Genomic DNA, 22,313 nt, shown 5'->3' on the forward strand with positions numbered 1-22,313 from the left:
GAAACTATTTTTTCCAACACTTTTGACATTGTGGGTAAGATGTTTATTGCACGAAGATCCTTAATTTCTTAAGGATAAGTAGTTTTTGGAGGAAAAACATGGATATGAACTGTTCACTTAAAACTGAATATTTTTCGGAAGATTTTGTATATAAGGAATCTTGAAATATTTTGGATTCTGGATTTTTCTCTGTTTTGCTAATTTCCACTAAATGTTTTTTGCCGAAAAAACTGGATATATTTGATGAGCTGATTTGTGACAGATGTAATCGATGATTCATTTAGAAAAAAAAGGTTTGTGATACTTTTCAACATTCAGAATGTATTGTAAAATTTTTACTAAACAGTTTACAAAAGCGAAACCCGTATTTTACCATATGGTAGGTTCTTCAGGTGTGTTGAATTCAAAATTTTCAAAACTTTTTTGAATACTCTGAATACTTTAGTCTTCCAGAAAGCAGAAGGATTCTTTTTTCCAGTAGAACGAATAATCTGAATTTTGGATGATAATCTCGTAATGTTCTAACAATTTCTGATTCATTGTTTTCTAATTGTTATTCATGTACTTTTTCAAAAATGATTCCAAAATAATCATGATTCTAGGCTACTTATAATGTTATAATCATAATGAATACAAATGGGAAATGTATAATATATGAATGCTATGTAAATGAAAAAAAAACTCGCCAACTCTCTTCAAAATATATTCGATTTATCAATAATTTTTGTGTTTCAGAAAGGAAGCTTGTGGTTTAACAACTCACTTTATATCAATGGGAGCTTTTGAATCAACCATATTTACGTAAACGAAATGAAATGAAAGTTATTTTCTTCCGGTTTATTTTTCTGGTCAAAAAAAAATAATTATTTCAATTGACATCTGTCTTTACTATTAATTCGAATATAATAACTCACCTTTTAGCATCTCCACATCCCCTCCAAAGACTTTTGACGACAACCAATTGCTTCTTGTGGAAAGATGAGGCACCATTGAAATCCGGTAGTCCTTCTGCTTCACAGAGATGAACCTGACGAATAAAGAAATTGAAAAAATAATGATAAATGAATGTACGAAGATGTGCTGAACTTGAGAGAAGAAAACAAATTCAGTTTTCTCCGTTGCCTTTTCGAAATTTTATTTGGTATTGTGAGTTGAACCAAATCAAACTGATAATTATTATTATGCTTGAATTTTTGTATGGACATTTTCGAAGTTAGAAATTCAGGTATTGATGTTAGCTTTCGGGGATATGGTGATGATTTCAACTTTCAGATTGTAATAGATTCAAAAATATTTGGCAACTATGTCCAATTTTCGCATTTTTACTGAATTAGTATCTTCGTGAACAGACCCAAGAAGTTGTTCGGCTGGGTTTCATTACTTTACCGTACGGTATTCAGATAACTTTGGGATTATCTACGTGAGTTTGATTTTCACATTCTTTCACTACTTTTAGTTGTGATTCATGCGAAGGGAAAGTTTTGATGATATGCTTGTTACGTTAAAGAAATATCCAATTGGAACAAGAAATGTTGACCTTCAATCGTCAGTCAAAAGAGAAAAATAAATTTCAGCTTAACAGAAAAGTTAATTCATGTTAGATCCTTCCTTTTTCAGTTGTCATATCAATTGCAAAAAATTGTATGAATAAAAAAAGGATATACATGTATTGTTGCAAAGAAACAATAGTCCAGCTGTGAAAATTATGAAAGCAAAAAATTTTGGATTATATTTTTTATTGTATGAATAAACTTGTCGGAGTTATTGATAATAAATCAAACAACCCCAGATATTAACAGATAATAACAGATAATGACAACACAGCAAGCTGTCCCACACTTCAAATACTGCTACAAAGAACCATTATTTGTGAAACAATAGAATATGTTTTCAAAGGAGATGACGACGATCCATCATTGCAAGAATGTCAGATCAACGCCTATGCTTCATTGACCGCATAAGAAAAAAACTAGTTTCGATGCGCTCCACCAAATTCAATATCAAACTAAGCTATACCGTTGATATTATCAGCCTAGATTTACTGAATTTAATTTATATAATCTCTAGTAGCCGTGATCGTCTAGTGGTTAGGACCCCACGTTGTGGCCGTGGTAACCCAGGTTCGAATCCTGGTCACGGCATTGAGATTTTTTTTCCTAAAATTTAGTAAAATTTCCTGGAATCATTTCTGAATATTTTTGATCTTTTTTGGTTGAGTGGGAAAAATGTTTATCATATATTCATCATATTTCAGCTAAACTAGTATTTATTGCATAAAAATATCTTTTTCTGCAAATATTTACCAAAGAAGTGCTTCCGAATTTAATGAATAAACGAGGGCCTGTTAGAAAGGTAGGACAAAAAAATTATTAACAGCATAAAAATATTTAGAAAAGGTAGATTATAAATAAAATTGTTATTTCGATAATTAAAGTAATTTTCATGAATATTTATTTCAAATTATTTTTTGTTAAATAACATTCATGTATAACTTCTCAGTTATAGTTTTCATCAATTCCAAATGTAAACATTTTTATTCCATTCATAACTCCATTTCTCCATTATCTGTTTAATCAATTTTTATATATTGAACAATATTTTTTCCACCCGAGACTATTTCAAAACCTAATATTCCATACTCAAAAAACAGTCAATTTTGAAGGTATTTTGAAACATATCATATTGAAACGGCTTGCTATTACTTCATTCAATAATGGTTTATTACATTCCTACTTTTGCCGAGTATTTCAACTGAAATTATTTGTACACATGAAAAATTTCGTGTTTCTCCAGCTATTAGCGTTCACTGTATTGTGGAATTGGCCGCGGTGGTAGTGCGCCCGACTCACGATCGGAACACCGTGGGTTCGATTCCTGCCTCGACCAGATATTTTTCTCGAGAGAATTTATCTGGTTGAAGCTGGGATGATTCTGCAACCGTGTTAGGAATCTCACGTTAAAAGGTAAGACCCCGTTAGTCCTTAGCTCGCACAAGTTTCTCAACTTCTGAGAGTCGTCGTTCGTATAGGGGCGACAACTGATTAACGAAAAAACAGATTTTAAACAGAAACAGATTAGCGTTCACTGACAAATAGTCACATGTAGTTTTTCTGTCGCACCATATGAAAGAAAATTATTCAACCAAACGAAAAAAACTGTTTTTTAAGCATGCGTATTCTAGGCTGAAAGTTATTTTTTAAAGATAAATATTTCGCTTAAAAAAATTCAACATGATAGGAACACAGGTGAGTTCCCAACAAATTTCGTCAATAACAAATTATTGTATCAGGAGAAAGACATTAAAAAAGACAAATAGATTTTTTCAATTTTTTTCGGAAAGTTTCAGGTGGTTCGGTTTCGGTGGAAATGGACAACCATTTTCCAGCCCTAAAATTCCCCCATTTCTTCTCCCATACTTTGGATCGACTTTGATTTATTTTGTTTCGTATCGATCATACTATTTTCTTTTCCCTATCATTATTTTTATTCCGTTATAAATTTTTTTCTACTCAAAAGTATTTTCATTCACTGCGGAATAACTTCTCAACAATTTTTTTGGAACACAATCTCTCAACAACCCAGAAAAATTGCATGAATTAATTAATTATGAATTATTAATAGAAGTGTCTCATTTCCAATGAGAAAATTATCGTTCTTTAATGAGATAGTGAGGTGAATAGTACAAAACTGCATTTTTTCAAAAGCAAGTACGTTACTGTATTACTCGGAAAAAATTTTCTTGAAGGAAGTGTAAGTGAAATTTCCGGCATTCAACCCATTTCAAATGCAGTTTTTTTCAACGAGAAACATACTGTCATGACTTCAATACCCCCTTCAGTCCTTCAACTTTTTGAATATAACACAAAACCGCAAAATGTATATCTGCGGGCACAATTCCTATCATATTCATCCCTCACATATTTTTTCTTCTCGAATACGTCTCCCAACAAACAGTTTCTTGTCAATATTGACTCCTGTGTCCTCGAGGCTAGCAAATGGAACCAATATAGCTGTTGCTAGTTTTTGAACGAATTACATTTTTTGTCCTTTTGTGTTTGTTAATAATCGTGTTCACTGATTCATTCACATGGAAACTCTGGAACATAATCACTTCGTTTGTTGCAAAATTACCTGATGAATTATTTCATCAGTGGCTGGAAAATATATTATCGGCTTTGATCTGGGATCACTATAACTATATACAATAAAATTGCAATCACGGTATACTTCTTTGATTTCCGATTAATTTTGCAGTTGGCAAACATAGACAATAATATCTACTGTTTCTAATTTAAACAGATATTTTGTTTTTTATCGTTTGGATCTTACATTGGAAGGTAAGACCTCATTAATTCTTAGATCGCACGAGGGTCGCCTTTTGAGGGTTGTCGTTCGTGAGTAGATGACAACTTTTTTTAATATCTCGCAAACAATAGATGGATAGATAGATAGAAACAATGGGTTGGTTCATATACGCAAAAGTGATATGTTTTGTGGGACAATAATATTTTATTGAAAAATCTGGACATCGATAACATTTTCAAAATATTTGGATATATACGTATCGCTTGAGAAATAAATTCTATTATGAATTCATCATCTCATCTATTCAGGTAGGAAAAACGTGCTAGAAATCGCACGTTGAAATGTAAGACCTTGTTTATCCTCAGCTCGCACAGCTGGTTTACTGAAAATCATATGTTCATTAAATAATCAATAAAGAAAAAACGAAATAATGATAATTCCTTCTTCAATTAAGGATTTTTTTCAATCTGAAAATTATTATATTTACTTAGGAATGTTAGTTGATGAATTGTGCAAGTAATTATTGATTCAACACATTATAATCATTTTATATCTTTTATATAACTTTATATGTTGTTGTAAAACATGCCCTAAAGCAAATAACGTCGGCCGCCACTGGAAGCCATAAAACAATTGTGACGTGACGAGAAGCGCCATTAGTTCGACCGACATTTCGCAGCTGTTTGCACCGAATCGATAAAATTCCCGGCGAATATTCCACCGACTTCGATGGAATTCCGAGGAATGTTCCAGCGCCTTCGACTGCCAAATATAAGCGCCCTTCACTCGTCCATCGAGACAGTTAAGTAAGTTAAGTTACTGTGCGGTACGCGGAGTGATCTAGAAAGGCGATAGACATTTGAATAATAGTTGAAGTTTAAGTTAAAGTGTCTTGTTTTATTTATAGTGAAATGAAGCCGAGTTTGATTATTGTTCAGTGTATCAATTATTAGTAAACCCACGGGGTAAAACATAACAATATATTCACCGTCTACCAACTAAAACTCATTTGAGTTGGAATATTTCAACCAGAATTGTATAGAGAGTTCATGATTGGTATTGCAAGTTGAAATGAATTCCTACCTATTACAAATTTGCACAAGTCTCCCGACGACTTCTGAGGGTTTCTCATATAGGAGTAGCTTTTTGACAGTTGAAATGATTCTAACGATATTTGACAAAATCCCAAGTTATTTTCTATTATTCTCTTAGGAAATAGACGTACATTTGAAGTTTATTTAAAATGAAGTTTTCCAACCAAACCTGAAAACTTTCTGTTGAGGTTGAATAGTTATTGAATATTGATGTTAGTAGGAGCCACTCACCTAACGTTTTCAAGAATGCAAATCTAAGAAGAATATTGGCAAATATAGTTTCGGATTTATATTCAAACATTATAAAATACCTTACGTCAACTGTAAAGAAGTCATGTATGGGTCAAACAGAACAATTTCTCAAATATTGAAAATATAAACACAAAAGTAAGTAGGATTATGAACCAATGACCACTCCCCACACCGTTGGGTGAGTGATCATTGGGTCCGATAATCATGTGCCCTGAGCAAGCGCAGTGAGCCAAGAATGACAGCCTTCTGCTAAGATGTCTGCCTTAGTGCGCCAAGCCGGTATGATTTTAAGATTCGAGAGTAGAGAGGGCATCATTCCACCAAGAACTCCAATAATCAGAACAACCATCTTGACAGAGTGATCTGGATAGAGTCTGCGGAGTTCGAAGAGAAAATCTCGATATCATATTCGTTTTTCTTCCTCTTTTCTGACGATATTTGTCTCGACAGGAGCTGAAAACTCCACGACAAATATCGTTTTGCTCTGGTGGTCGAGAAGGACTACATCAGGCTTATTAGCTTGTATGAGCCTGAGGGTGGGGAACGTATAGTTCCAATAAATTCGGCACTTCTCGTTTCAATTTCCCCCGGAGCGCATATGCTGGACATGCTGATAGCAAGTGCATTAGGGTCTCGGGCGCTTCGCGGCAGGCCCTGCACCTTGGACCAGAAACCTCTATACTCATCACGCGACTGCGGTAGAGAAAGGTTTTGAAGACACCATCCTGACAAGCCTTGATGAACCCCTCAGTTTCCGATTTTAGCCCCTTGACCTGAGAAAAGCGAACATCAGGCACTTTGATAAGCCAAGGTCTCCAATGTTATTGAAGAAGACCCCATGGATCGGCTTATCCTTGTGTTTCCGCAGAAATGAGGTTATTTCTGCGGCTTTTATCTGAGCTTTTTGCTGAACGGGTTTCAACTCGGTGACAGAGATGTGGTCACCTCGGTCAGGGTCGGAAACTGTACCGAGTTCATCAGCTGCTTGGGCAGCTGCCCTAAAGAGAAATGCTCCAATTTCTGCTCTCTCATGGTCACGGACCATGCCGAGAAGGAGATCCGAACTCCTGACAGGGTGTATCCAGTACTATTCTGTCCTGTAGACACTCCAAACTCAAAAGTCCACGGCCTCCCTATTGTCGGGGGAAGTACAACTGTGGAACAAACGATTTGGGATGCAAACTCCTATAGAGATTTTTTGGGTCTTTACCTCGAGTTGATACAGCTCCTACCGAGTCCACTCCACTACTCCAAACGAGTAGAGTAAGATTGGAACGGCAAGCATATTTGTTGCAGCAACTTTGTTCCTCCCCGACAGTTCCGATGAACAGATCTGTCGACGTTTGTGCTGATACTTGCCGCGGAGAGAGTTTTTCACCGATGTTACCTCTTGTGATTGGCGTTGTTCCACCCCGAGGTAAGTATACGTCTCTCCGGCATCCAGATGGTGTAGGATGCTTCCATCTACGAGCTGCATCCTCTCCGTAGTCCCCGCATCTTCCTTTTTTGAGATGGACCATTGCAAATTTGTCTATCCCGAATTCCATACCGATAGCATGCGTATACTCTTCCACCACCCTCAAGGACTGATGGATATCCTTCTTTTCAGAGGCATAAAGTTTAAGGCCTTGGGTGACCTTGTGCCTCCGGTTTCCGAGGGTACCACAGTTATACCTTCGAGTATTTCTGAGCGCAACGGATAATGCCAATAGTGAGATGCAGAAAAGAAGGGGACTTTGGGAATCACCCTGAAATACACCCCTTCTGAAAGTGACCCACCCTGTTTGGACAGGGTGGGTCAGTTCGCCAAAGTGGTATCAGTTGTTCAATGCATCTCACTATTTTGTCGGGTACCTACCGCAAGGCATCTGAGCAAGTGCAAGATGAGCTCATGCTCATTATTATAATTATTAGATTAATTTTGTATCTTCCTGAGGGTGGATAGTTTTAATAAATTCAGCACTTCTCACTCGAAGAAGTTTATTCAGTATTTTCATAAGGAGAGAACACAAGCACTACAGAAAAATCCTTACGGCGCTCTAAGAGCGATGCCTGTGCGGAAGTAGCGAATCACATTTGAATCGTTGGAGATTAAATTCCTTTAGAAAAACGTTCTCAGAAAGTTTATTCCACATAAACGCAGTTATCCAAACGAAAGAGTTCTTGAACAGTGAAGTTCTACGTTCTCAAAACGAGGAGCAGCCACAATACCGACAAGTACGGCTCTTGGTGGAATCAAATGTGTCAAATCACACTTTCCGTGAAAGTAGAAGAGAGACAAATTTCCAACCTTTTTTCGATTTTCCGGGCTATCAAGGTTGTACGTGATGTTCGCGTCTCCAATCAGACGAATGGCTCTTTTCTGGATGGAATCCAGCAACTTCATGTATGGGCAGAACTCCATACATGAGAACAATACTCCAAAACTCCAAAGAAGATCTGATCTGAGCTTTATGAAGCATCAAAAGTGGCGGAGGTATGTACAGTTTTCTGGTTCGGAACATTGTTCCAAGCTTTTGAGAAGGGGCTTTTGCAATTCTAGCGACGTGATTGTGCCAAGACATACTGGTGTCCATTTCAAACCACAACAAACTTTTCGAAGCAGAAAGTGGAATTGTCTGTCCTGACATTATTATATCCGGTTCGGAGACATTTATCTTTATCGAAAAAACCGATGCCATTAGATATTAGAAGCAGATAATAATCGATCCCCAGAATTTTTGGAAAACATTTCTAGAAATAATCTCAAGTATTACTATAGATGTCGTTCACATGAGGTTCGAAGTATTCCACTTGACTGTGTATGACGGAATCTCTCCTCATCGAGATTTCATTCAACACTCATGTGTTATGTGAGCCAAACCGATGTCAGCGAACTCCTCAAAAATGATAAATGTTTTTAGCGTCTTCACGTGTTCCTTGTTAACAGTCATTTCATTTTCCGCACACATTTTTCTTATTTGAATTCGATTTCAACGCACCCCAAAGTACCGACAAAAAAGAATTCTTCTGTCTACAGCTAATTTCGACACTGTTACTCACCCAGTCGGAGTCACGCTGCTAATGACAGGCATGAATTTTTTTATTCATTACTTCGATAGAAATGAATGATGTGTGGGTTTTCGGATGGTGCCTATTAAATAAGAAATATTCCACGCGAGTGAAATGCATCCAATTTGTCTTCAGAATGCATGAACGCTCCTGCTGTTAGGTACTGATTGAAACATAATGAGAACGTTTGAATCCACACAAATAAATCAAGAGATCGTGGTTCAAACACGTTGTTAACTTTCTGTTTGCTACTAATTGATATTTATGATAACCCTTTAAATAATGCCTATATTTTCCATTTCTAGTTATGAGCCGGCGGTTTTCCTTTCAGTAAGAAGAATTATAACGTCAATGAGCAAGTGATTGTAGCTGCAATAAATATACAGTGTGTTCGCAAAGTATGGAATAAATTCGATATTTCCAAAACCAAAGGTCGTTTTACAAAAACCTGAAACATGTCAATTTTCAATTTTAATATTCTACATTTCACAACAAAATTTAATTATACCGGGTGATCCATATTAATGCGATGACGTCATCGGTAATTGTTTTAAATGCAACACCCTGTATTTGGTGTGAGTTTCAGATAGTCCGTAACGAGCTGAATCCGAAAAGGTATAATACTTGGGGTCTAACGGACAGAATTTAAAAGATGTGCGCTTAGAAAATAAATTTTATTGATATCTAATAAAAGTGGAAAATAATTATTTTATATTTTTTTCTAATGAAAAATTTAACAATGGGAAAGTAATCCAGTAATAAATACATGACTTCATTTTGAATGTTCGAACTGTAGTCCTTGCTGTATTTGACAGTAACCTAAACGTTGAATAAATTCTTGTTGAACCTTGTTTATGGTTTCTTGAGAAATATTGATTATTTCTGGTCAAATTTTCTCTTTTAATTCTTGAATATTTACTGGTTTCGTTTTATAAACAACATTCTTCAGATGGCCCTACATGAAGTAATCCAACGGATTTCAGTCTGGCGACCACGCTGGCCATTCAATATGTCCACGTCCACCAATCCATCAGTTCGTAAACATTTGGTCGAGATACCTTCGAACATCTGCAGCATAATGTGGAGGCGCACCATCTTGTTGAAACCATAGACTTTCATCAAAACTTCCAGAATTAATCCTACTGGGAAATGAAGTACCGTCGAAAGAGTAGGGTCCGATTATCCTATTTCTTACAATGCCAGCTCATACATTTACCTTTTGCGGGTATTGTGTATGATGCTCACGCAACCAGTGGGAGTTTTCTGTAGCCCAGTACCTACAATTCTGACGGTTGACCCCACCATTTAATGTAAAAGTGGCTTCATCAGAAAACATTATTTTTCACGAGGAGACGGTCTCGGTGACAGTTATCCATCATGGCTTTACAAAATTCTATTCCTTTATCTGGATCATCTTCGTTTAATTCCTGTAGAAGTTCGATTTTAAAGGGATGCCATTTTTCCAATTTTAATACTTTGTGTATCTACAGTTGTTTTACTGACATCGAAATCACGACTAACCTTACGAACATCTTCTTCAAAAGCAAGTAGAACATCTAGTTTTGCATCATCATTAACAGATGGACCACCTGATTTACGTGCATTTTCAACTTATACCAGTTTTTCGAAATTTCTTTTCAATCTTATTTACTACTGACTGCGTTATGCGTCTTTCTGGATATTTTTCATTAAATAAGTTACACACTTCCATATGAGTTGGCGATCTGTATCCATAGCCAATTATCATAAGTATTTCAATTCTTTGCCTTACACTCAAATTCATTACTACTTCAAATTAATTCGAAGCAATACTACAGAAAATTCACGAATCAATACAACTACTGTCCTATTTAACAGTTACTGAAATAATGACATTTCACAATAACAAGTCTAGTTTTTTGAAATTAATAAGAATTACTTGTTAAGCGTACATCTTTCAAATTCTGTTCGTTAGACCCCAAATATTATACCTTTTCGGAATCAGCTCGTTACGGATTATCTAAAACTGATACCAAATACAAGGAGTTGCATTTCAAAAAATTACCGATGACGTCATCACATTAATATGAATTACCCTGTATAATGAAATTTTGATGTTAAATGTAGAATATTCAAATTGACAATCGATTTGTTTCACGTTTTTGTAAAATGACCTATGGTTTTGGAAATATCGAATTTATTCCATACTTTGAGGACACACTGTATACTTACATGAAATATTATAATTGTCTTATGCGCTCCCCATAACAAAGTTAGAAACTATCGAATCTGGAAAATATTTTCTCTTCTTTTTGTGTTCACGTCGATCATGATTGGTAGATAAATGGTTTCGCTCGAGATAATTTCGAAAATATTTGAACTAGAAAAAACTTCCGGGAAAAATTCAAAGACCAGTGTTATTATTATTGAAGAAATGATTGTTTTTTTGATGTTGGTTGGTGGTGGTTCGAATGCTTTCATTTTAAATTTTTTCTAAGATAATGATTCCGTACCCGGTGGTAACACAATATTTAGATCTTTTTCAATTTTTCACTTTTCCATCATTTATTATATTTATTTAGATTAGGAGAACAGAACAGCGGTAGATACAGTTAATTGTTTCGCGAATAACAGGGTCCATAATTGAAATCTAAATATGTAATTTTATAAAATGGAATTTGATAGTGTTCAATTAACTTTCAGCTGGAGTTGTTGGTATTTCAACTAATTAAATTGATGCATTGCGTCATTCCAATTGGAAATTATGAGTTGTTTTTTTTCTATTCTTGTATCATAATTACATTGGCAAATATTTGAATACAATTATTATCGAGTTTTATCGATGATGTACAAAATTATCAGTCATCGCCAACATTCCAAATTTAATTATTCATAATAAATGTTCTATAATTTAGCGATTTTCATAGTGGATTAGTAAAATTAATTGAATTTTGGGATCTGTTCTACTTGAAGTTGAACTGTTTTCAAACACAGCGTGCGGCACCAAAAACACATAGAATATCCTCAAGACACATTAGTTGAGAAGAAAATGCAAAAATAGATCGATGAAGGGTGGACATTTTTCTATCATAACCTCAAATGACAAACTTACTCCCACGAATTTTGACGACCATCACCTTGGAATTGAAATCGGGAAAATACTTAGAGTAGAACATCATTGGCCAGGTAACATTATAAGAAGTTCATCCATGTGACTATTTATTATGCAACTTTTCATTTTGGCGCCTTCGTACGCGAAAAACATTTTCTGTGTTTCAAATTTCGTACTAGATATTTTTGATAAACATTGAACATTTTCGTAGTACGTCTGAGCTACTGAGTTTTAATATCTTACATTTATTAACATTTCTCTTGGTTAGTACTCTTCTTGCAAGTGAATTATAAATAAATATAGTTTGAAAAAACAAAAAAAACACGTTTTTAAAAAACATCGAACTAAAAAGTCGAAAATAATTAAAAAAAAGAGCTTGAAACAATAACGATAAAAAAATACTAGGATTATTGTGAAAAAAGCGTGAGCGCTAGATATATAAAAAATGTGGCACAAAGCGCCCACGCTTTTTTCACTAGTATTTTTCGATCGTTATTGTTTTAAGCTTATCAAAAAAAATATTTTTAACTCTTTATTTCGATGTTCTTTAGAAGCGTATTTTTTAGTTTTTTAAAAATATATTTATTATTTAATTTTTAGGTTCATATGCTATAAAAGCGTGTTTTTCAGTTTTTCAAAACTATATTTATTTTTCAAATCAATCTTTCCATTTGATATGTAATGTCAATTCTAATTTTTCGATTTAAAAAAAAATCTGTTTAAAATCGGTTTCCCGTTAATCAGCTGTCGCCCCCATACGAACGTTAACTCTCAGAAGTTGAGAAACTTGTGCGAGCTAAGGACTAACGAGGTCTTACCTTTTAACGTGTGATTCCTAACACGGTTAGGTTAGGTTAGGTTAGGTTAGGTTGAGTAACTGAATTTCTTAGGTGTACATTCTGCGATAACGTTTTCATTATTGAAATCCATATTCTGCTCTGCTTTCAAGTAATCGAATTAGATTTTGAAATATATCTTTCGTTTCGTTCAGAACTTTTGTCTATATTAAATCACGGGTAATTGAAAATATTCAAATACCTATCTAAATATTTCATCTGTAGTATAAAATTTCGCTAAAACTTATAATTCTCAAAATCCATGTTTTATTTTGATTTTTTTAACAACCTATCAAGGAGGTTACGTACGGCGCCATCTGCCCGCGAATAGATCAAGCAATAATACTGTCGATGATTCTGTTAATACAGATCCCGAGCTTGCACGTTACAAGCAAATAAACATACATACATACAGGTGAAGCTAATATAAAACGTGTAAAAAAACAAATTGTCTGAACTACATTCGTCAGTATCACTGTTTTTGGGTTTTGAAGGCCGTCGATTTTTGAAATTTTTTCCTGAATTTTCGCTGGTGCGAGAGGCTAGTCAGGTAGTTTGGTGTGCTAATACCTGTACCTGAATTGTTTTTTTTGAGGACGATACACAAGCACCACAGGAGAATCCTTAAGACGCTCTCAAAGCGGTGCCTGTGCGAAAGTAGCGATTCACAGTGGATTTGTAACGCTGGAGACTAAATCCACCTGGAAAAACGTTTTCAGGAAGTTTATTTCACATAAACGCAGTTCTCCAGATGGAAAAATTTATATATAGTGAAGTTCTCGGTGTACTGAGTTGAACCTAGAAACGATGAGCAGCTACAGTCCATCGCGTTTATCCGACATGTAGCGCTCTTGGTGGAATCAAATGTGCCAAGTCACACTATCTGTGAAAGTATCTATAGAAGAGAGACACATTTCCAACCTTTCTTTGATGTTACAGGCTATCAAGGTTGCACGTAATGTTCGCGTCTCCAATCAGGCGGATGGCTCTTATCTGGATAGAATTCAGCAACTTTAGGGTATCTTTGAGAGCAATACTCCGAAGAAAGTCTGATCGGAGCTTCATGAAGCATCAAAAGTTGCTGAGGTCTGTACAGTTTTCTGGTTTGGAACAGTGTTCTAACATTCGTCAACCCTTTTCTACCAGCAGTCATGGTGTTTGCTATTCTTGAATTTCTCAGAATGAAATGCTATATTCGGTTGAGGTTAACAGTGAACACGCTTTACGCAATCAACCTAATCCAGGTACATGTATAAAGCGGCCTATACACATGAGAACTTGGTTCGCTGAACTTGGTTCGTCACTCCCTACAAACAATGGAGGGGAATGTGAACAAGGGTTCGTCATTTCACCAGTTTCATTCCAGCAGTTAGGATGAGTTCTTCGAACGGCCCTAATATGGAACCTCAGGGTTCCATATTGGGGCCGGTAACCTACTCAGGATCCCAAAACATACCAGCTCGTTGTACGAGAAATCTCCAAATTTCACTGGCATTGAATTTTATAATTGTCTTCTTATCAGCATTAAGGTGAACAAAATTTCATGAAATTTAAGGCCAAATTGAAATCACACTTAGTAGAGTCATGTTTTTACAATGTTTCAGATTATTGCCCTACAATGAAATGAATAATGTAAGACGTAGATTTTACTTATTTATTGTTTTCACTGTTTCCTGTGTTGTATTTTATGACATTTCCTATATCATGTGAATGATCTTTCAAGAACAAATAAATTTATTATTATTATTATTATTATCTATGGGTATTAGTTTTCTGATGTTTGAAATAAAATGACATAACCCTCTAGAATCCAATCTCTGCATATACTCTCAAACACACAAGAAAGAAGACTTATGTCAACATGAGAAATTCAATTATTTTACCACAGTTTCGCAATAAAGGTTTCTTACGGAGCGTCTCCACCTCTGATAAATGTAGGTACTGAAATATATTCCACAGCACGCAGAGTGTTTTTTTATAGGTCGCTATTATTGGTACAGGGCATGTACCTTGTAGGTATCAGAAAAAGTGTCTAGACCGTTTGGCTAATCCAATTATATTTGGCGTAGGAAAAATGTAGTGACTTCGCAAAAAAACCTCCGTGTAAGCTCATTTCAAACGGGTTCGTCTTTCATCGATTTGAGTTACCTTGACTAGCAAATTTCAAAAGTGATTTGTTGTCGACGTGGGCAATAAAACGGACTAGTTGCGTCTGTCTCTGTAACTGGGATTCCAGAAAAACAGCACCGAGGCAGACGTTGAAAGAAAAAGTATATGTCATATATCAATTGAAAAAGAGACTGTGTCGATTTCGGCAAAACAAAAACTTGAGTTGTCAAAAAAAGAAATATTCTGAAGAATTAGTCTGTCAGCAAAGGAATGTCCCGGAAAGATCAAAAAGTTCGGTTTTTTGTCTGTGTTTTTGTAAACTGAGTTCGCTATGTGGAAACGTTCGCCAACATTATTACTTTATTTAAAGTGGGTATAAATTTCGATTATTGGCAATAGGTACGATATTTTTATTGATTTGATGTATTGTTGTTTATTTCAAACAAGAATGAGATTTAATTTTCCTGTGTAGAATTGAAGAATGCAGCAATTTGATTGCTGTACGCGACTCAGGCAAGTTTTTGTTTTGGTTTGGTGGGTTTCGAGTCTCGAGTTTGTGTTCGAAACTAAAACAAGTATTTTGTTTCTTTTTTTGGAAATAAAACTAGTCGCAAGCGAGTCCGTTTGGTGTAAATCCGTCTTAAGGAACAGAAAATCTTAAAAAGTTAAAGATGCCATTGAAGGAACATTTGAATTCGTTTCAATTTGTTTTGAATCCCTAGGGAATTATTCAGTTATTTCATTTATATCAAACACGAATGAATTTGAAGTTGTGTTAATCATTCAGTGAAATCGGTTAGAATGATTACTGAAAAATATGTTGAAATTTTGAAGTAACAAACTCTTGAGAAATTTGTTATTGTGTTTCAGCCAATTTCGTTGCAAGGAAACCTAGTAGGTTAGATTTCAGCCTGCCAATCAGCAGTAAAAATTAATAATTGGAAATTCAGTGAATGTTCTTTGGTTTGTTTACTGTGAAACACATTGTATTCAACATGCATCGTGGATAGAAACAGATTTGCCTTAACCATAGTGATATTCGAAAGGTATGAAATAGTCGTAGGGTCTCTTCAGTCAGATTTTTCAGAAGTGTTTCACCTGAGTATTTCGAACTATTGAAGGCCCAGGGTTTATTTATTCATTTATATTCTACGTTGGGTAGATTGGTTGATCAGCCGATTCCTCAGTATTTTTCAACAGATTATTATTTAGTTTTTTTTCTCTTTATGATATAAAATTTTTGATTTATGCCGGTTTTTCACCCAATAAATTATAATGATTTCCAACTGAAACAGGCAGAATAACACGAATTACTTACATGAAAGCCAAACAGATGCTCAGAATAACAATGACAGTTAGAGAGCAAGTGAAAGATGACAAGAATAATCATTTCTATATCAAAATTGTAATTTTTCTGAGACCTCTAAGACCCCTAAAGCTAGAGAAGAAAAAATAGAATATGATGAAGTTATGTACTCATTGTGATGGTTCTTGAGGTTATGCAGCATCATCAGAATGATAACATTACTTATAATAATTGAGCCCGTTAGAAATAATTCAACCCGTTAGAAATCGTGCAAAGGAAAATACTTAAAATTATAATGTTTAGAAACAATCGCTATTCCTCGGACGAACTATACAAGGAATGTCAAATAATGGACCTTAGACCGCTTTATTTTTACAACGTACTCGTCAAATACAATTCCAACAAAAACCAAATAAAAGAACATCACAGTTACTATACAAGAAATTACAAGAAAATACCGTATCCTATCATACTGAAAAAGTCAATTTCACAAAGAGCATTTTCATACACATCAACCAAATTCTACAATATTATTCCTGATGAAATTGAAAACAGTAACGGCACTCCAATTTTCAAGAAGAATTTGAAATCGTTTATATTCGAAAAACAAAGACAATATGTGATAAATATATTAGAATAAAAAGTATACCAACCAATTATGCTATATTACCCTAGTCACATTATATAAATTTTATACAAATCTTATTATTATTTTTACATTCTGTCAACATATATTGGTTTATGTCCTTGTTTTATTTCTTTTTATATTATTTGTCTTGTGCCGTATTCTAGAAAATATACTCATTGTTACCATAAACAGGCACCCTGTATTAAGTTTACACGAATCTTATTATTATTGTTTTATTTATATTTTTTGTCAACTCATAACGTCATGTCTTTTCAAATTATTATTTTTTTATTTTTATGTTACATTCTATTTGTCTTGTAGCGTACTCTATAAATTATACTCCTTGTTACACAATAACGAAACAAGTGCAATAGCGCTTATCGTTCAAGTCTTTATTCCCACTCTATCATGTAGTTCATTTATTTATATTCTGTACTCTTACGGTGAATAAAGTTTATTATTATTATTATTATTTAATGAAAGGGAAGAAAAAATGTTGAAATGATTAACGCAAAGAATTATAGCCATACATCGACTATCACAGCAATATTGATATTATTATGTCTCGCAACTACGATAAGTTGCCTTTTATGTTTCGGGATTTGGCAACCTCAATGTTGCAATCTGGCAACTGACAGCTCTATCGTAAAGTTGGACATTTTTGAGCGTATATGTACTCAGAACGGTTTGACATACGTGCATTTGTGTAGTTTACAGTAACTAAAAGAATCATCTCGGCCCAAAAATGGAATTAAATCGTCAACATTTTCGTGTGATTACTTTTTTTACAACTTTCGACGTGGATTAACTGAGCAATAGTGCATGGGTGAACTGAATTCAATTTTTGGCGATGAAGCTCCATCAAGGATCAGTGTTTATCGATGGTATGGTGAATTCAATCGTGGTCTTAGTTCAGTCCAAGACGAATTTCATGAATGTCGTCCAAAATCAGTTGTTGTTCCGAAAACCATTGATGCTGTGCGCGAACTGATATTACAAGATCGTCATGTGACCTATCGTGAGATTAAAACAACCTTAGGCATTAGTGGGACCAGCATACATTCAATATTGCATAAACATTCGACTGTCAAAAAAATTTGTTCGCGTTGGATCCCATACAAAAAATACGATCGCGGTGCTTCGAAACACGTCTATGACATCGTGACAGGTAATGAATCGTGGATTCGGGCGTATGAGCGCAAAAGTAAACAACAGTCGACTGCATGGCTGTTTCAAGATGAGCCAAATACAAAAAAAGTTGTTCGCCCACGAAGCACTTTCAAGCAAATGGTAGCCTATTTTTTCGTAAAATCTGGACATGTCGCAACCGTACCATTAGAACAACGCAGAACAGTCAATTCTGAGTGATACATAACCATTTGTTTGCCAGTTGTCTTCCAAGGAATTAGGAAAACCAACCACCGAAGACGGATCACTTTTCACCACGACAATGCGAGCTCTCACACATCAGCTCAAACAACTGCATTTTTGAGCACCCAAAACATCGATTTGATGAGTCATCCGCCGTATAGTTCTGACTTGGCACCGAATTACTTCTTTTTATTCCCGCACGTAAAAAACAAACTGAGAGGTCAACGTTTTTCGACACCTGAAGAAGCGGTTGCTGCATTCAGAATGCATGTTTTGGAGATACCTCAATCAGAGTGGCAAAAGTGCTTCGACAATTGGTTCAAACGCATGCAAAAGTGTATAGATCTTCATATGGAATATTTTGAAAAACAATAAAGTGATTTTCGAAGATTAATATTTGTTTTTGTTCCCTAATCCCGATTAATACTAATGATTTGTGAAGTAATTTATTTACCATTCATTCTTCGAACGATTGAATTATGGTTGAACTGTTGGGAAGTAGTTTCGATATCATTTCGATATTTAATAAATGTAAGCTTATTGATGAAACTATTTCAATGTGAAAGCAGGATTTATTAAAAAATTTGAATTATGGTTCATGTTTGTGAATTACTTTCTATAAAGTTATCGAAAAATTTGAATTACGGCTCATGTTTGTGAATTACTTTCCATAAAGTCATCGACCGAAAATGGTTTCACTGATTTTTGAACCCAGACAATCCATAAATATGCAATTATTCATCCGCTGAACACACACAATAATCGAAAATACGAAATAAACCTTATATTATGACAGAAATTGTGACAATTTTTTTTGTTAGTTGTAAGTAACTCCGGCTTTAGATCCAATGCAAAAATACGGTCCCAGGATCTGTGAATAATGTATTTTCAATCGGGACCGTACTAACTGTATTAATAATTAATTTTATACAAATAATCCTCAACATATTCCATTGTTTATTAACATGACTAGGACACGTGTCATTTTAAATCAATCCCTGTTTGGATATTATTCCATCAAACTTATTGTTCAGGAGTATGCCGCAACTCACCCCAATTTCGAAATATAAAATTCCCCCACGACACAAAAGGGACTTTTCTCTGGCTCCTCGATCATTAATAAAGGCGCATTCATCCTGCCATAATTAATTCTATCGATAAACGTTCGTTTGTTTATTAGGGTTTTACATAACCAAATTCATGTAACTTCGGGATTGCACAAGAAATATAGTTTTACATTTCCTCAGCAGGAGGGGTTTTATGTTCGGGAAAATTCGATGTATATAATATATATATATATATATATATATATATATATATATATATATATATATATATATATATATATATATATTCAAGTGAGGTTGTAAAATGGAGCGTTGCCGGGACTACACCTATCCAATAATGTATTCGACAGAGTTTATTATGTTACAGCTTTATCTTTTTGGATCGGGCACATAACCGTATTCTGTTCGGTTCATTACAGTTTGGTATGGTCGGAGTCAAGCTACAATCTAGATACTGAGAAAGGAAGTGAAAATGGAGGTGACACTTTTGATATATACTTCAAAGAGAAAACATTTTCACTGGGCATTCAAGTTCATACTATGAAATCTGCGTGACGGGAGGTTAATGTTATTTCAAATGAATTGCATTCCATTTGAGACACATAAGTATTGCATTTTTCCGCAACTGAGCATTTCCAATTACAACTACAAATATAAGTATGATACAATATAGACTATTGATATGACTTACTTTTGGAAATGCTAATTTTGGTTTCATATTGTTACTTTTTCATTTATTTATATCCAAACAAACCTAACCGGTCAACATTTCATGTATGAATCTAACTCAAGACTCAATATTTGCAATATCTATAATGCATTAATATCAGCACACATTTCTAAGATACTGCATTGAAGTTGTTGGCAAGGGTGACAAGAAGGACCCTAGTAGTTGTTACCAATCGAAGTATTTTGAACAAATACAGAGATATAAACCATCCTAGGGACCATAGGTTCCTATCCATCCTAGGAACCATAGGTTCCATCTAGGAACCATAGGTTCCTAGGATGGTATTTCAAGCGGAAATTTTACGCTATTGAATTGTGTGCGGAGAGATTGGAAGAATCCAACCTCATATACAAGTCAATAAAAATATTCTCGGACAGTCAAGCGGCATTGGAAGCTCTTGGCTCTCACCGAGCAACGTCTAAACTGGTAGCAAATTGCCTAAAATGACTTTTCTCGATAGATCTGGTCTGGATTCCTGGCCATACTGTCCTGGAAGGCAATGAGGATGTTTGACTCCGTTGGAAAGGAGGATGCTACAGTCCAGAACCTATCATTGGCTTTGCGTTAGGCTCTGCCAAATAAAGATTGAACACCTGGATGACAAGAAAATTTATGGACTTCTGGCAGAATCTTCCAGGATTGGCTCACTCCAAGGCGTTTATTCACTCTTCGAAGTTTGATACCAAACAGTTGTTGGACTGAAGTAGGGACGACCTACGATGTCTAACAGGCCTTCATACAGGTCACTTTTTTTCTGATTGGTTCGACCATTACTTGATGAAGATCCATAGTAATTTCATGAACTACACCTCACAAATCACTGTTGATAAAGCTACTGTGTTAGCGAAACATGTCATGATATATTTTTCAAATAAAGTTTGTAGAGATCAAATCGTGAGGTGTAGTTTATGAAATGACAGGTCACTGTCATTTGAATCATATGCAGAGACTTGAACTGTCGAAAGACAGTGTGGATCGCTTCTGTTTGGAAAATGATGAAACAGCAGAGCAGATACTTTGTGACTGCCTCGTTGGGGACCAAATCAGTTTTTTAGAGTTCGGCAGAGTTATACTCTCACTATCTGACCTGCAAGCTGGGTTTTGAACAAAGCTATAGTGTTCGAGTTTTACGTTCCATATTACATTTGATCAAAGCTAACAGTTCGGGAGAATTTATTTCATTGTTGATAATCTTGAAGAAGAAAACCAACTTGCATGTTATGCGTATTTATCTAAGTTGGCCCATTATCATTCTAGGGTGTTAATCTTTCTATTTGGACACCAGGAAGTTCATGAAGTTAGCTAGATGCGATTAAGGTAGTAGGGGCCTTTTCATAACCTCTATATTTTCTACTAGTTTGAAGAACATATCCGTGGTTTGATCCTACCCATTTTTCCATTCTGTTGATGGTGACCTTTTGGCGATTCCTTGTCAGCCCGTGGTTTTTGTTCTCGGTCTCTTGGTATCTTCGATGAACGCTTTGAAGGTCCCCAATTCAAAATGCAAAAGTCATATCGTTCAAACTACTTCCCATGACACAGTGACAGTTGTGAGTATCTCTTTTCATAACATAATCCTTTTGATGCCGAGATACTCTTCTGCTAGGGGTCGAGGAGTCAGGCACTAGGTCACTGACTCCAGGGGAATAGCCGAGGAGGTCAGACCAGCCTCTCGAGGACGCTTATCCCAAGACCGTTGTGCGCTATGAAGAATAGCACCCTGCACGAGGTGGTCCTGCATAGCAGTATGCTCACAATGCTCTGGCAGAGAGAGGGGCTGTGAACCGAACACAACGGATCTAAACAAGGCAAGTTGACAAAATCCCCCCAAGTCAAGGTGTGAGTTACCGTGCTGAGGACTGGATGGCAGCAGGGTAAGCTGTCGAAAAACGGCACCTTTGAGACACCAGGTCGCATCTCAGAGTGTCAATACCTTACCGCGGCATGCGGGGCTCTGTCGCGGCGGACTAAGTTTCCCTAGCTACTCGTGGGATTCAAATGGATTCAAAAAAAAAAAAAGTAAAAAGTACTCAGAGGGCTGAAGCCATCAGTACTGCACGGGGTAGACATTCCAATTGCACAAGAGGCAAAATACTTGGGAGTCATTTTTGACCATAAGTTGACAAGGAATCAACACCTACAACTCTAGCATACATGAGGGCACACACAATAGACCTGCAAAGGTCCCAGTGTAGTGGCTGTCCAGCACAAAAGCCCTATATTGATATAATCTAATCTACTCTTTTGCTAGGCTGTGATGAGGTTGGTTCTGATTCCTCAGTACCCCTTGATAACTTTGCACCATCAGATCAAAATTCATTTCTAGCCAGCTTCAAATTATATTCCACACCATCGTCTTACTGCTGGTCTGTTTTTTTTCATCTCTCGTCCATAGGTCAGGTCATTTGAATTCAATCTAAAGGTTATATCGCATTGCGAATGACAAATTTCATCTTCCTGTGGAGTTTAGGCA

General features: G+C 35.5%; 1 protein-coding gene and 1 non-coding gene across 6 annotated transcripts in view; one reads left to right on the plus strand and one right to left on the minus strand.

The window, feature by feature from the left end:
- The window catches only part of LOC111506585 (discoidin domain-containing receptor 2), an 842,991-nt gene that overhangs the window by 90,826 nt on the left and 729,852 nt on the right, over positions 1–22,313 (minus strand). For all 5 annotated transcript variants that reach the window (XM_074171999.1, XM_074171996.1, XM_074171997.1 and 2 more), the window contains one exon: positions 915–1,027. In XM_074171999.1, the coding sequence (XP_074028100.1) occupies positions 915–1,027 (113 nt within the window). The remainder of the gene's footprint in view (positions 1–914; positions 1,028–22,313) is intronic.
- TRNAH-GUG (transfer RNA histidin (anticodon GUG)) lies at positions 2,070–2,141 on the plus strand. The gene has a single exon. It is a non-coding gene; the product is annotated as a tRNA-His (tRNA).

This window comes from Leptinotarsa decemlineata, unplaced genomic scaffold, assembly GCF_025532065.1.
Source record: "Leptinotarsa decemlineata unplaced genomic scaffold, Ldec_3_MD MMD2_tig00000035_RagTag_RagTag, whole genome shotgun sequence".
NCBI classification, from domain to species: Eukaryota; Metazoa; Arthropoda; class Insecta; order Coleoptera; family Chrysomelidae; genus Leptinotarsa; species Leptinotarsa decemlineata.